Below are 16775 nucleotides of genomic sequence, written 5' to 3'. Positions count from 1 at the left end.
CACAAACAGAAGGATTGAATGGCAGGTGGGTGGAGCTTCTGTGCTCACATCCAGAGCAGGTTGTTTTCAGAATCCAAAGTAAGGATGAGTATAACTCTACTTTAGGTTTGAGCTCCGGATGAACCACAAACTCTATATTTCCTTCATCCAAACCAAATATTCCAGTAACCTAAAGCTGCATACACACATACTCACCCTCGGTCTGTGTGCAGTGTGTGCGCTCTTACTTTGTCTGCAAAGGAAAAAAAGGTTGGAAGTATAATCCTCAAGGACATATGTTTCCTCCAAATCTTATCTGGCAAAACAAATTAGTTTAGTACAAAACAGGTTTTTGCAGGAGATATATTCAGACATCTTTTGCCCACTCTTTTAGCAGCTAAGCCAGCTGAGAAGTGAGACATGTCAAAAAGACACAAAACGAACAGTTCTGTGTAAAAATGAAAACAGAGATCATCAGAGGCTTCTAACCTGCTTACAAAAGAGCTCGTCTGTCCCGTTGATGTAATTAAACTACCCGACATCACCCATCCCACCTGTGTTTAGCAGAGCATCTTTGCATTCCTGCAGCATCCCTTTGCTTGAATAATAAATAGCCGTGCACTTTCAGCAGTGATTGTGTTTGATCTAAGGCATCATGTGACGTTACTGGAGGCAGCTTTACTCCAGCACCCAACCAGCCTGCCAGATTGAACAATCTGTTTATCACTTAGCAGGGTACAGAGGGAAAAAACAAAACTCTGTTCATCACAGTTTGCACCCACGCAGCTTCAGTAATATTATGCAGAATCTGTCAGCTCCACCTGCCCTTTGCCTGACACACGTACAGTGCGCATAAACACAGGTACAGTATGTAAACACAGAACGACTCAAGCACACCGAATACACACACTTATCCCTTACATTAGCTCACCAGCTTTCATATAACAGTTCCTTAGCTTTAAAGGGAAAGTAGCACTAACACATTATGATGGTTTTGCAGTGTCAGTCACCCTGCAGGCATGGCAACTCTCACTTGTTCATCAGCACGCCTGTTTGCACCGATTAACAGTCTAAATGGGGGATCGGAGTTCATTACAGAGATCTTGACAAAGGTTTGACAAATCTTTTTGCCACCGCTGTAAACACTGTGATTACCTTTGGGTTTCATGTATAATAAAAATGCTAATAACAAGCTCTGTTTCTTTAATAGCATTCGTACTCGCCTTCGATTTGAAATACCAGCTGAGGATGAACTGATAAGAATCACAAGTTAATTTAATTTAACTCGATAAGTCGATTAGATCACCTGCTAAATTAGCCACCGCTGCTTTCCTCACATTCTCGCAGAGTAATTATGGCGGTCGGGGAGCGAGGTCTTTGGCACTCGCCGCCCCTTTAATAAAACTTGATTACAGCGTTGAAAAGTTGGGATCCCTCCTCCTGCTGATTGTGTCTTTCTTCTTTTGATACCATGGGAGCTTTGGTTTGTGCTCGGCCCAAACTGCCAGTTATTTTCATCACAGATGCTGTCGCTGTGTGTGGAGAAGCGGATTAGTTTTCTCCCTGCTTTGTGTAAAAATTACAATCTCTAAAAAGACTCGGTAGGCTCTGATGCACATTCCAACACGGCTGTTAACAGGTCATGTCCATCCTGTTTGTGCATGTGGAAGCTTGTGTGTGTGTTTGTAATCGCAGTATCTGCCTTTTACATTTTCATTATGTGTGTGCATGTGTCTGTGCAAATTAAGGTATTCTTCCATTCATGTTTTGCCCATGTGAGTGTGCATGTGCCCGGATGTGCTATAAGTTACAATAAATGGGTCCCAAGGGAAAACAGCAGCAGCAGCAGTGTGTTTGATCATTTCTGCACATGAGCAGTGCTCATCTGAAAGAAGAAGAAAACACAGCGGTAGAAAACAAATCTTCAGCGTGGTGCTCCATGTCAAAACAGCCGTGTGGGTGTTAAGCCGGAAGTGTCGCAACAATTTAATCCTCTCATGAAAAACAAGACGTCTTCTACTTAGTGATCGTTAACAACCTCAGCTTTTTATTAACACTTATGAATGTTTTTCTGCAAAACCCTCAAAATACACTCATCACCTGTAAAAACAGGTCATTTCAATTATATGCAATACTAAAAACAACTTTTTTAGGTTTATTTTTATGCTACAAACTAGGATTGTAAAGTTTAGCGTTTCATTAAAAGTATCACACAAGAAACTACACTTGATGTGTCTGCACATGTCTCCGGCGTACATAAAGCCAAGACTGTCACCACGAGAAGATGCTGCAACAAAAAGAAAGTGAGTTTTCAAACGAGCCTGTCCTGTTAGATTTCTGCCAAACACAAATGTACAAGTCGAAGCGCCCTTTTCCCCCTGACAGCAGACAGCAGTAAATTAGTGTTTGGTGATGAGTCATTTGTGTCTAAAGAGTGACAGTAACGTCCCTCTTGTTCTGTGCCGTTTACCTGATAACCCACTGAGCAGAGAGGCCCATTAATCATTTTCTATGTGTCCCCACCCACACCCCCCCTTTTCCCAGGCAATAAAAGCAGCGCGGACATGTAGTTAAACAGAAATCGCTCCATGGATTTACCATCAAAATATCAGACAGATTTATTAGTAACCGTTTTTTATCTGCTTCCTATCCCTCTCTGCGGCTTCTCCTCATTTACACATTTGACATTTAGGCTCCTTTTCCAGACCATCTCAAACTGGGGTGGCAGGAATTCAAACTTGTGCTTGCATTCAGTAATAAGGAGCAAAAGGGTCAAAGCAAACAGCATCTACAAGATAAATGCTGCAAATATTTCTGTGCTGCAGGAGTAGATGTAATGATCCCCTCTCCCCTTCTTCCCCCCCATAGAACCCCACTTTATCTCGGCCTACGACGTCGGCCTCTTCACCTTCTTCTTCCTGAGGGAGAATGCAGTGGAGCACGACTGCGGCAAGACGGTGTATTCCCGCGTGGCGAGGGTCTGCAAGAACGACATCGGCGGGCGATTTCTCTTGGAGGACACTTGGACCACGTTCATGAAGGCGAGGCTCAACTGCTCTCGCTCCGGGGAGATCCCCTTCTACTACAACGAGCTGCAGAGCACCTTCTACCTGCCCGAGCAAGACCTTATCTACGGCATCTTCACAACCAATGTGTGAGTGAGCTCGAGCGCGCACACTGCCCGCCCTGTTTGACACACACGATTTGTTTGGCTTTTTTGATGCAGTCGTAGGCATTTCTAGACGCCGAGAGAAAACCCGTGGCACGCGGCCATTTCATCACGGCTCTGTGTTTGAGGTAAAGCAGTGATGCTTGCAGACGTTTAGGGCGCTGAGTGCTGCACCTGCTGAATGCGGCGCCGCTCTCTAATAAAGTTCAACCACCTGCCTTTTGTTTACACACTTTGCACTCCACTTTTATTCCAATTTATTCGCGACCGAACTGTGAAGTGCTTTTTTCGTTGCAGCATAATTGAGGAAAATAGGCTGAAATAAGTCGAGGACGAAATTTTCAAACTTATTTTGATGTACAGACATTTCGATTGGGTGTCTTTGCTTTGTTTTCAGTATATGATGTCTACAGTCTGTGAACACATGTGGAAAAAATGTCATCCTGGGGGGGAAAACAGGTTTTACTTTAGACGAGGTTTCCATGTTTTTAGATCTAGTATTTAACCACATTACATAACAGTTTATCTTTAAAAGCAGGCAAAAGAGATTAGTCGTTTCAAAGAGCTCATGTGCAATCTCGATTTTCCTCCCCAAGCAATATATTATTAGCTTTATTATCAGTGTTCACATTTTTTTAAACACCCCAAGTTAACAGCCCACCAAAGAGTCTGTTCTTTCAAAAAAATGCACATTAATGGCAGAGAAAATACTTTTCTGGCATTTACTATCTAAATCAATTCAGCCTGTGCAAATGTGGGTATGAGCCTGCTGCTCAGCCGGTGTTTGCAGGTGGATTACTAAAGGAGCGTAAAATCTAAAAAAGACACAAAATAACCCAAAAGACACACAGAATGACCACAGATTCATTGAAAGGGATCGTATGTCTGCGTCCCAGGGCTCATTTCATCAGCATTTGTCTCTTATGTATCTAGTGTGACAGCATCAATATTCCTCTTTGTATCATAAAGCATAAAATTACTGTAATGCAACACTTACCCATGCATTCCTCCTCAATGTTGCCCTCGCTGTTGAATAGAAAGGATGAACAACCCCACCAAAACAAGCTGCAGCTGTGCTGAAGAGCCCTTTCAACAGCAACAAGAATATTAATAAGGGAACACTGGCGCACACACCGTAGCACTTGAACTTCTCCTCATTTAGGCCTCAGATTTCGTCACTTCATAAGGTTTGTTACTGCAACATTTTCCTGCCTGTATAGAGAGACAATTTTCCAAAGTTTGAGCCACCCCGCTGCTGCTAATGATCAGTGCGGATGCACACAGCTCTCTGCCGAGCTGGATACACAGATTGACTCATACTCTCTCTGGTGCGTTTGATTGCTCCAGGTGGGGGTGTAACACACTTCATTACAGAGAGGAAACACCGAGAACAAAAGTGTGTACATTGGAGATTATTTTGCGGCTTTTATGTTTAGTAAAAGTGTAATTGTGTCACACTCTGCTCTAATTAGAGGGTAGCAGCAAGCGCACAGCAGCTTGGTCACTCTGTTTAACACAGTAGTCCAAGAAAAGATGTCAAGGAGACATGTACATCAATATAAATTATAGCTTGGGCCTTTTTTATGTCTGCAATCCTTTAATGTGTGTTGCAGATGTGGCTCAAGTGGTAGAGTGGGGCATCTACCAATCGAAAGGTCAGTGGCTCCGTCTCAGGCTCCTCCAGTCCAGCTGTCGAAATATCCCTGGGCACGATACTGAACCCCAAATTGCCCCCAATGCATCCATCGGAATATGAGTGTCTGTATGGATGTTAGATTAAAAGTGCTCTGTGTGTTTGTGTGTGAGATTCAGAGACTTAAAGTAAGTGCTTTAAGTGCTCAAATTGAGTTGAAGGGTGCCAAATAAGTACCATTCCATTTATCTGTGACTGCATTTATTTTGAAGTATATTTAAACAGCATGTATCTCTCTCTGCACCTAGGTTCTGCAAATTATCTCAGCACATTCATACCCTTCAATGAATTTTGACTTTTCCTTTTAAGACTTCCCTCGGGACAAACTTTGAACCTTGCATGAGATTGAGTAACTAAACACACTGAAGAATAAAGGATGAATCAAAACTAAAAACCAAGACAACACTTTCTTTCTCACTTGTGAGAAAACACTACATATACATCTACCGTTGAGTCATGAAATGCTCTTTTCCACAGTGACAAGGAAGTATGTAGCAGATGCCAAGGATGCTGCGTACATAACCTTTCTTTTTAAATTTGGAAAGTCGAATCTGAAGCCACCCAGTCCACCACTTGAGTCAAAGTCATGTGAAACTATTAAGACTTGGCGATAAACCTTGCAAGCGTGGCAAAACAATCTCTTGAACTGTACATGCACTTTGTGCCTGCGTGCGTGTAAGGTGTGCCTTTGTGTGTGTGAGGAGCCATGGCTGATGCTATTCAGATGTATTCTGAGTAGTGTCAGGGGAGAAGTTGAATCCTGCCTCTCACCTTCTGCTCTCTCACCTGTTAAGCCGCCGGCAGTTGACACTGCATTGCTGCTTCCCATCAGCCTGCAGCCATTTTTGGTGATAGATGGGAAGAGCGTGAGAGAGCAGGAAATGGCCGAGAGACAAAAGAAATGAAAAGCCAGGGGGATAAAGAAAGAGAGGAGGAGATAGAGAAATGAGAAGAGGTAATGAGAAAAATCATTAAGCTCCAAGCTTTTGTCTTTCTCCCATTGTCTCCTCCTTCAATTCTGAAGCGACTTGCCGGTCCACCCTCCAAAACTGCTTCGCTCTTTGGGGCTGGATATGTTAATGCAATCACCACCAACACTGCCTCCATCTGTCTGGCCTAAATTGAGCAGACTCACAGCTGCTCCCAGGAGTTTGGGGCTGTAAAACAAAACAGGAAGAGCTGGAACGGAGCACTTATACCCTCTGTCTGCCCGGGCCGGCTCTCGGTACTATAAATCCACCTCCTCCCTCTCTTTGTGACCGTCTTGGTTTATCCCTTGGTCACTTTAGGTTGATGTTTGGCAGACAAAACCTACAATTTCGGTCGTCGGTGAAGTTGTTCATCAAGAAATAACAGTCACAAAGTTTTGTTCTCGCAAAATTCAAAGGCGCTGCTTTGTGAAATGAGCATTTTGAAGACTTCTCTCAATTTTTCTAGATCAAACGATTAAAAAAGGGAGGCGCTGATTTTTGTATTACACTGCAAAGAATGCTGCTGTGTATAAACGGATTTAAAACATAATGGTTTTCATCCCTGTTACTCAATCTCTACACAGCCCACTAAGCAAAAGCAGCTCCCTAACAGAGCATCAGCAACCTCTTTGATCCTCCCCCCTTTTGTCTGTGCAGTGCTGAGTGTGGGTATCCTACGTTTTGGGCAGTAAAGTACATTTCCCCTCATGATTTTATGGATACAGAGTGAGAAAAATAGGATTTGTTAAGTAGCTTACATGGACAGTTGTATGCTTTAAACAGAAATGTGTGTTTTTTGCTGCGGTGCATGTTCATACCACAGGGAGAGCGTTCTGGTAGAGCATTCAGTCTGCACAGAGCCTTTTAGTTTGGACGCTTCCTTCCTCATCTGCTCTTTGCAGCTTGATGAGCTCCCTTCAGAAGCAGACACAGCACAGCTTTTTAGCAATGCTTCCAAAATGCCTTCAGCAGCCACAGTTAGTGAGACAGTTGCCCTCCGTGGCACTACAACTCCTGTGCTGACACACGTTTAAGCCTCATTGCAGTTTCCAACTGGAAGCCAAAGTAAACTTTATGTTAGCATGATGATATTACCAGTTTATTGTTTTTTTCTGATTTTGGTTGGTTTGTAAAACCGTTGGTGATTGAGCCATGAATTCACATCAGGTAATTAGAGAAAAAAACAAAGAAAAAAAAAAGCCACCACCGTCCAACAGAGCGCGTCAAGCTGTGAGGAAGGTTTTAGCATTCCATCAGAATAAGGACACTTAAGTCCTAAGAGCACAGCCAGGTCTTTTAATTAACTCAGGTTCCTTATTGGCAAGGTCCTTCTGCGCAGTGATTCTCCCGCTGAGGTGTCTAACCTGCCATTACTAACTAATTATGAGCCTCCTTATCTATTTCTAGGTGACTTCACTGACCCCCTCCACTTCTCCCGTTCTTTGAGGGGTCTCATATTGGAGAGGTTAGCAGGGGGATATGGAGTACTGCAACAAATGGTCCATTAATTGATTAGTGTGTAATTTGTGTAAGTGATTTATCTATTAAGTAACTTATGAGGCAAAAGTGCAGAACATTTGATGTCTTCAGCTTTCTAAATGAAATGATCTGCTGTATATCTCTCTAAACTCTGTGCATTTGGGTTTTAGATCAGTGGAAAGAACAAAATTAATCATTGCACTGATGCACTGATGCCCGACTTCCACTGTTCACACGATGGATATTTTTTCAGTCTTTTGAAAAATGGACTAATCTGAGCTTTTAGGCAGGATTAAGTGTTATCTTTGCATGCAACTAATGTGAATGGAATTGATGTAGAGATTTCTTTAGGTCTAGATTGTACTACAGACAAGCAGGTTCACGCTACAGTGTCCAGACTGCCTCGTTCAAAGGCAGATTTAGCAGAGCGATGAGTTTATTTTGGGAAAGTTATATAAATTGTTGGACACGTATCCTTCGAATTTGACAGTGGAAAGCGGTGCAAATAGATCTTTAACTCCGACTTGTAACTTCCACAAATACTAATTTCATTAGAGGATAAATGATCTCTAGCTTCAGCCACAATAGTTACTTGGCGTGTCATACTTTTAGTGCAAGTCACACTCACTGAGACATACCCCTGACTTACTCACAGAACACCTAGGGACCCTGAGAGCCCTCCTATCCTTGGAAAATATGTGACTGACTTCAAGCCAGATCAGATTTGACGTGTACGATAAATGATATTCTGGGCAGCCGAGTGAGACAAGCCACATAACTACCATATTTCTGATTTTACACAATGTTCTCTTCCCGTCACATCACTGACATCCAATCTACCTTGAAATGAACTGGGAGCCCATCTTGAAGACTGGGCCTGATCTGAATACAGCTTCACGGACTCTTCTGCTTCTGTATTTCCACTATTTATGTTACAGCTTTCACACAAACACACATTTTTATTAACATTTTCTTTACTTTCTCTAATTTTTTGACCCGTTTGATTCACCACGCAGCAAATATAGGTCACATTTTTAAGAGATGAAACCCCCCACCGAGGTTCAATTGTGTGTCAGATTGTTATTGTCGTCGCTGGGATTTTTTTTGTGATGTCTCCAATCTAACACCTGGATTTTTGTGCAACCTATTGAACTCGTGGCATTGTTTTATTGTTTAGTGTAGGTGTTGCTGACTCAGTCTGCCTCTGAATGTGACTGTTTTGGGGCAAAGCTGTTGCTTTTGCTGGCGTATTGTTGTGCAGTATAAAAATATGTATGGATAATCCTGGCAGCCTCTGTTCAATTTCTGGTCCCTGCAGCCATGTAGCTGTGCTGAGTGGGCCCTTTTCCTTTTTTGCTGCGATGCAGGTATTCGACGAGGTTGAAACATTGGCCTTAATGTGGTTTGAGCTGTACCCTTCCTCACACAAAACGAGGTTAGGTGCATTAGCTAAAAAGCTGGGGATTCTGATGTGTGTTAGCGCTGCACGTGCATTTTGCTTGTCAAATCTTTTTTTTTTTTTTAATGCAGCAAGTTAAAAACAGACTCACTAGGGACACAGTTCGACCAGTCAGGTGATGCTACCAGGAAAAAAAATGTTTAGTAAGAAAAAAGAAGCTCACAAACAAAACGAACGTGCAGCAGCAGCTGTGCCACCTCCAAACTAAAAAGATAAGATTATCAGGTGAGATGCATATAAGCCTCTTGTGTTTACCAGACACTCTCTGGTGTTCTGATCTTTGCTGATTGTGGTTTGCAGGGAGCCATGAAACCAGGCTGAGCGAGGAGTTCATTACTTTCCTTACACCTTTTTTTTTTTTTTTTTTTTTTTTTGAACTGATCTTGGAAAAGTGCCACGGCATCTGCAGAATTAAGTTTTCAGTTCCTTCAGTTTTACTTGAAGGATAAAGCCTTCGTTTTTGCTATGTCTTTCTTATTGGCAGCAAGTCTTGAGAAGGCATGACAACTGGCAATGTGTTAATATAGTTTCCTTTTTAATTTCCTTAAACAGCTGGCCCTGCAGTTTTTTTTTAGCAGTAAACAGAGGAGTTGTTGGACTATTTTCAGCAGTGCATTAATTCACATTGGGTGATATAATGAGTATCTCTGGCAGCACGACCATGTTTAGGGGCCTGGAGTTAAACTTAACTGCAGTGTGTTTATTGCACTAAAGACATCTTTTTGTGATCTGAATCTTGTGGTTTTACCAAGCTTTGGATCCACATACAGTCCATGCCAAGTCATTGTGATGTTAACAAACCGGTTTGACATGATTTAAGCTTTGTGACATGGCGTGTTATCCTGTTGATAGCAGCCATCAGGAGATGAATACACTGTTTTCAGTGTATTTTCTGTGTTTGTTGTAATGAGTTGTTATTTGACTGACTGTTTGAGGCAGTCTGGCCATTCTCCTCTGACCTCTGTAATCAAAAAGAGATCTGAGACATCCAGCGCACTGGATATTTTCTCTTTCCCATCTAATTCTCTGTAAACCTTGAAGATGGTTGTCTAAGAAAACCCCTTGAGATCAGCAGTTTCTGAAACAACCATACCATGTTCAAAGTCTCCTAAATCACCTCTCTTCCGCATTCTGATGCATGATTTGAACTTTATAGGTTGTGTTGATCATGTCTACATTCCTTAAACATGTTAATACCATGTGACTGGTTGATTAGATATTTATGTTAACACATGTACCTAATAAAATGCTCTGTGATAGTAAAATATCAGCAAATTGAGTCATTATGTAAAATAGCAATAACTCAGTATTAAAAAATTAAAGAACTTGACCTTTTAAACATTTTATACAGATACGTTGTGTCATTATCATTACTGATGCACTTATGAATAAGCAGTACTTTGATGCTGCACCAAGAGATGACTCATTTTAGCTGCAGATAAAAACAGGCAGTTTAACCCTCTCAGGCTCAAATTAAGTTTTTGTTGCTAATGCACAAAAGAATACCTGCAGTGGTACTTCTGAGTAAAAAAAAACCTCATAAAATATGTATGTGGGGTAATCAGGTTGTTAGCTTTTAACTGTTGCAAATCTGCAACGCCTGCCTTGAGAGGGTTAATAAAAATAGAAATATATAGTACGACTGTAAAAATACAGCACTGCAAAATCAGTGCCAAGTAGCTACAAAACATGTTATATATTGGTTTGGAGAGTGTTCAATAATCAGTGGATATGGAGGTAATGCATATCTAACAGAGAGGCAGAGCCTCGTCAACCTGATCTTTCTTATTCTGCCTTCTCTTTCGAACTCCTTCCATTTCTGATGCTCTGCAAAAAGCCACACACCTGCAGGGGAGCACAGTAAAAACCATACAATGAAAAATCCAGAGAAACACATATCGTGTGTAGCATTAAATTAAATTGGTTCAAACTGGAGTAAAGAAATCGGACAGAGAGTGATGGACATGGATACATTCTGTAAAATAAGACAGGGAATTAAAGGGACAACCAGTGAGAGGATGAGGCTGCTGGAATGAGATGAATCACTTGAAGAAGTAACTTCACTCATATTGACAGTAATCATTGTGGTCCCGGGCCTCAGAGAGTGGCAAAGCAGCGGCGGCAAACAGCATAGCAGATGTCAAACAGCTTTTCAATCACTTTCCCGGGCTTTTAAGCAGGCTCAAAACATATGGGTTGCATCCATTAGTGCAATAGGCTGCAGTCCTTTCACTGCACCCTTTTGCTCTGCTCTCTTGGCATTACCTCTCAAATAACCTGGACGATGTCAGGCTTTCTGTGACCGAATGCAGCTTTAATGCAAGCTGTAGCTACGGTACGACCACGGAGCCACAGTTTAACTTTCTATTATGTCAAACTGTGTAGTTGTGCCTGTGTGAATGTGCAAACTGTTGTGGCTATATCCCTCAGTGACTGCAGCGCATTTGCCTGTGGTTTCCTCCAGTTGGGGTTTGGTTACTGCTGGCTCACCACAGCGGCTCACTCTGCTTTACACATTTTCTCTCTGCCTCCCTGCCACTCTTTTCTCTACCAGAGCCATTGGAAAAGAAAAAAGGAAAAAAAACCCCAGAAAAAGTCCTTTACTGAAGTGTGCAGGCTGTTTTCCTCAATGGCCTTTGAGTCAGTCAATGAGCCACCTGTTTGGCTTCTCCCAATGTTTAGTCAGAACTCATTTGGAGCTGCACAGCGCTTTGCTTCCCTGCGGTAATGACAGAACGCATTAGTTATTTCACTGCCCTGAACTGGACCACTGAGAAAGTAGTATTCAACGCAAAAATCAACAGAAGAAACCAGCACTCTCCCAGCAGACCTTAGAAACAACTCTGAGGTAAGAATGGTAACTTAAATGCACTTTAGAACAGCACACAGCAACACTACATATGAGCGGGCGTAGGGAGGTTTGGGGTCTTCACTCACCCCGGTTCTGTTAGCCGTCAGGGCTGGGGGGGCTGGGAGGAGGTGCTGGCCGTCAGATTGGGGTCCGGGATGCGGGACCTCCCTGCTACTGCAGATAAGGAGGCGGTCCGCTTGCCTCCACCCCAGAGAGAAGGGTTACATCTCCTGGGTCTAGGTGCGGCTTGCCCCTCTGAGGGCGGGGGTACCTGGACCTGGGATATAGAAAATATTTGGGGAGTGCGACTGTCTGTGCAGTGTCTATTTGTGTCTGTCTACACGTTGGGTGAGTGCCGAGTATTTGGTTGTGTATATGGGGTGGGAATGCACGTCTGTGTCCGCGTGTGCCTGTTCGTCTGTGTCTATATGTCAGGTTGGGTCTTAGACTCCACCTCTCTGGGTACATCTCAGGCCCTCTAAATTACGGAGGCCTATCTCCCCTCACCACATTCCCTGCCGGTGGCTGATGCCCTCAGACGTTGGTGTGTTGGTAGTTCTTGTCGACTGGGGCTGGGCGCTCATGTATGTACCGGCTCACTCCTGGTGGCCGATTGGCAGGGCCAGGCGCCTGTGGCCCGCCTGGGACCCTTCCAGGGGGTGGGGTGCCCTCAGGCCTCTGGGCCTGAAGCTCGGTCCTCTCTGGCACAGCTGGCTGCCGGCAGAGCCCGCGGGCACGCCACTGCAACCCCCTCTGGCCTCTGCTCCGTAGCTGCTGGGTGACCTCTCCTTTGGGGCTCTACTCAGCTCTTCCCAGGAGGGTGGCACGGTTCCCCCCCTTTTTGGTGGTCCTCCTCGGGTCCTCGTACTCTGGGGCCTCTGGATGTCTGGGGCCTGGATCTCCTCCATACCTGCTTCATACCCTGGTGGACGGGGCTGTGGCTCCCCACACTCCCTAGCAGATCGTTACATGGAGAAACCTTTGGAATACAAGCATGCTGATCCACACAGGTATGCACACAGGTGTACACAGACGCGGACTACACCTTTCTTGGCTGCTGCCTCAAAGCACATTGTGCGCTGTTTATCTTGCGTGCTGCACAATATCGTTTAATATTTAGTATCTACTGTTATCTACTGCTAGCTAGTTTATTGTGATGGTGCTGGTTTTTTTTATTATGTTGCTCGTTGTTGTTTGCTTTCTCTTCTGTTTTTTTTTCTCCATACAGGTGATCCAGGTGTTTTGTTTGTTTTTCTTTCTTTCTCCCCCCCCCCCTCTTCTCCCCTCTGTATTTCTTTCTCTCCCTCTTTCTTTCATTCTTTCTCCCTGTCCTATCCCCCAGTCATGTCTGTCTCGTTTTATAGCAACCGAAAATAAAATAAATACATAATTATAATAAAGGTCAATTAAATGGACCAATATGGCAAGGCCATGATGATCCACTTGGTAAAATAAATCCGCTTGGCATCTTTCTTGGCCTTAAGACAACAATTCTGATGGCTAAAGATCCAAACGGGACAAAAAAGAAAAGAAAAAAAAGAATGGTAACTTAATAAAAAACAATGGTTGCAACAGATTGTGACATTTTGGCTTTCTAGTCATATACAAAAACTGATTACTTTGAACATCAAACTAGAGACTCAAAGTTATTTAACTAAGAATAAGAATGGCCTGTACTTGTATAGCGCTTTACTTAGTCCCTATGGACCCCAAAGTGCTTTACACTACATTCAGTTATCCACCCATTCACACACACCTTCACACACTGGTGATGGCAGCTACATTGTAGCCACAGCTGCCCTGGGGCGCACTGACAGAGGCGAGGCTGCCGGACACTGGCGCCACCGGGCCCTCTGACCACCACCAGTAGGCAATGGTGATTGCTGCAAAAAGTGGTAAAGTGGAGCTTTAAAGATGAATCTTAATTACACTAATCAGGCATACCATTATAAGCATTGGGGCTGCATAGGAACAGACCAGTCAGAGTGCCCCATCCTGATCCCTGTCCACTATCGAAAGTACCAATAATGGTCACGTGAGTGTCAGAACTGGACTACGGAGCACTGGGAGAAGGTGGCCTTGTCCGATGAATCATGTTTTCTTTGATGACCTGGGAACACCTGACAGCAGGATGCACTACGGCGAGCCAGTGGTGGCTAGGTGATACTTTGGGCAATATTCTACAGGGAAGCCTTTGGTCTGGAAATCTATCTGGATGTTACTTTGATACGTACCATCTGCCTAACCATTGTAACAGACCAAGAAATAGTATTCCCTGATGGCTGCGGCCCCTTTTAGCAGGATAATGCATCCTACCACAAAGCAAAAAATGCTTTGTGGTAGGATGCCACCGGTACCGGTCCGTGGCCCGGGAGTTGGGGACCGCTGACTTAAGCGATCCGTTGCTAACACGGTGCCAGGCACCTCAGCACAGCTTCAGGGGTTTAGTGGAGTCCATGTCTCGATGGGTCAGGGATGTCTAGGCAGTAAAAGGGGGACCAAAACAGTATTTGGCAGGTGGTCAGAATACTGTGGAAAAGGAAACTGATGAAAACTAATTCAGCATGACTGTTCATAGGGTAGCTTTGCCAAAATGGAATTAAAATTATTTATTGGGCTCGGGTGTTACGTACAGCTAAATCACTGCCATTATGGGGGGGGAGCATTTTGAAATTGTATTACCCAAAGCATAATAGGATGTAGTGAAATAGACAAACAATAGGATTGACAAGCTCCACAAATAATGTCATTCTAGCCCTCATGTATCTAAAACACCCAAATCTTACCCAACAGATAATTGCCCCATATAAACCTGAACCTGGTCGAAAGAGACCAGACATTTAACCTTATAAAAAGTGTCCTAGCACATTTTTCACCCAGCAGCACACCTCATTACTGTAGCTGTAACTTCAGTAATTGCAAATAAATTCTCCAATATGGCTTGTCTAGCTAAGAGATGGATAAATATGTCATGTGTCAGGAAAAGAACAAGAAAGAAAAATGAACAAATAACCATTTACCAAACCCCAGTGATACAGCTTTTCCCGCAACCAGCAGTCTTCAATGACTCATACTTCACACAAGGAGCCAAAACAAACTCAGGAACCCTGCCATTTTAAAAGTATTCCTTTCTCTGTAGGCTGATGGAGTGTCCACGCAGACGTCATTACAGCCACATTTTTCACTCCTCAACTCACAAAAGTCCACAATGGGCCCGCTAATGGCTTGCATCTTATTTACATTGCGTTCGCTAAACCTCAGCTGAAAATTTTAAAGGCTCTCTGCTAATGTTTGTGTTGCTAATGCAAAGTCTTGTGTGTGGATTCGGTGCAAGTCTCTTTCACTCTGTGGCTGTTGCCTTTTCTCTCACTCTCTCCCAATCTCTTTCCCCTTTAATGGTATCACTCACTATCTTCTAACTGGTAGTTTATCAGCAAAAGCTATGTCAAGGCAGCAGGCTGTTCACTGTGCTGTAGAAAGTTTGTGTGTTACTGGATGTACTGTATAAGAAGGAGGAGGAAGCAGTCAGCAGTAGCAAGTTGTTAAGAAACTCATTACCCTGCAGCACAATATTAGTAAAGAGCATCACGATAATACCTTTGCTCGCATTGCTTGTTCGGCCAGGGTTTACTCTCATATGTTACACCTGTGAGGCGACTGTGTGTGTGTGTGTGTGTGTGTGTGTGTGTGTGTGTGTGTGTGTGTGTGTGTGTGTGTGTGTGTGTGTGTGTGTGTGTGTGCACATAATCTGTGGAGCTGCCTCCCATATCCTCAGCTTAATACTGTCGCCATTCACTGCTCAGCACTGATAGCATAGCTTAGCCTGCAGCCAAAGCAAGCTAGACATGGAGCGCCTGTTTATTGTGGGTATAAATGATAGGACTTCCATTAAGAGGATGGAACTCTTAGCAGAATAGCTTTATTGCACAGCTGGACATTGTCGATTTCTGATATGCCTTCATTTGCTGCCAACATTTTAAGCGGTTATGAATATTATTGTTGAAATAATATTTGTATTTTTACCTCTTTTTCCCTCCCCCACCCTCTTCCTCCTGTCTTCTCCTCCCTGTTTCTCTCTCTATAAAGCAACAGTATTGCAGCATCTGCAGTGTGTGCCTTCAACTTGAGCGCCATCACCCAGGCCTTCAACGGGCCTTTCCGCACCCAGGAGAATCCTCGTTCCACTTGGCTTCCCACGCCCAACCCCATCCACAATTTCCAGGTTAGTTTAACCACACACCTCCTCACTGAGACCACTGTTTAAAAGTTAAATCAGTCAGTTACCTTTTTAAACTGTGAAAGAGGAAACTGTAATTAGAGCTCCAGTTCACGGATACCAGTTTGCAGAAGTTAAGCCATTTCAATCAGACACCAGACAGCTACCATTCAACCAGCATGGTTATCATTGATTTAATTCAATTCAGTTTTATTTATATAGCGCCAAATCACAACAACTGCTTATACTGTAAGGTAAAACCATACAATAATATAGAGACACCCCCAACAATCAGATGCCTCCCTATGAACAAGCACCTGGCAACAGTGGGAAGAAAAAACTCCCTTTTAACAGGAAGAAACCTCTGACAGAACCAGGCTCAGGGAGGGGCGGCCATCTGCCGCGACTGGTTAGGGATGGAGTGGGGGAGACAGGACAAAGACACGCTGTGGACAAGAGCCTGAGATAAATAATAACTAATGAAAATAAAATGAGGTGAGTGTAGAAGAAACACTCAGAAATGCGCATCATGGGAATCTCTCAGCAGCATAGGCTAATTGCGGCACATCTAAGGGAGGGTAACTATATGCTTTATCAAAAGCAAAGTTTTAAACCTAATCTTGATAGTAGAGAGAGTGTTTGTCTCCTGAATCCAAATTGGCAGTTAATTTTACAAGAGGGAGGTCTGAAAGCAGAAGCCGCTGTCTTCCATTTTACTTTTAAATACATAAGGAACCACAAGTAAACCTGCAATCTGAGAGTGAAGTGCTCTGTTGGGTGATATGGTACTATGAGGTCTTTAAGATAAGATTATGCCTGATTATTAAAGACCTTGTATGAGAGAAGGATTTCTAAAGCTGGGGCAAGCCTCAAGTGGCCATTTGACGAAGTGCAGTTTTTGGCACTTCCAGTTCCTATTCTTAGCACACTGATTAAGATAAAGAGTTACCCTGCTGTC

The 16775-nt window shown here is 43.5% G+C and overlaps 1 protein-coding gene across 8 annotated transcripts in view; it reads left to right on the top strand.

Moving 5' to 3' along the window:
• The window catches only part of sema5ba (sema domain, seven thrombospondin repeats (type 1 and type 1-like), transmembrane domain (TM) and short cytoplasmic domain, (semaphorin) 5Ba), a 192874-nt gene that overhangs the window by 134371 nt on the left and 41728 nt on the right, over positions 1-16775 (top strand). For 7 of the 8 annotated variants that reach the window (XR_013902313.1, XM_026144737.2, XM_026144735.2 and 4 more), the window contains 2 exons: positions 2848-3133; positions 15688-15823. Coding sequence is in view for 7 of the 8 variants with exons in the window: in XM_026144737.2 (XP_026000522.1) it covers positions 2848-3133; positions 15688-15823 (422 nt within the window). In the remaining variant the exon portion in view is untranslated. The remainder of the gene's footprint in view (positions 1-2847; positions 3134-15687; positions 15824-16775) is intronic. The other variant, XM_080290786.1, reaches the window with a different exon arrangement.

Source organism: Astatotilapia calliptera, chromosome 16 (genome assembly GCF_964374335.1).
Source record: "Astatotilapia calliptera chromosome 16, fAstCal68.1, whole genome shotgun sequence".
NCBI lineage: Eukaryota > Metazoa > Chordata > Actinopteri > Cichliformes > Cichlidae > Astatotilapia > Astatotilapia calliptera.
This window is presented reverse-complemented; position numbering and strand designations above follow the sequence as displayed.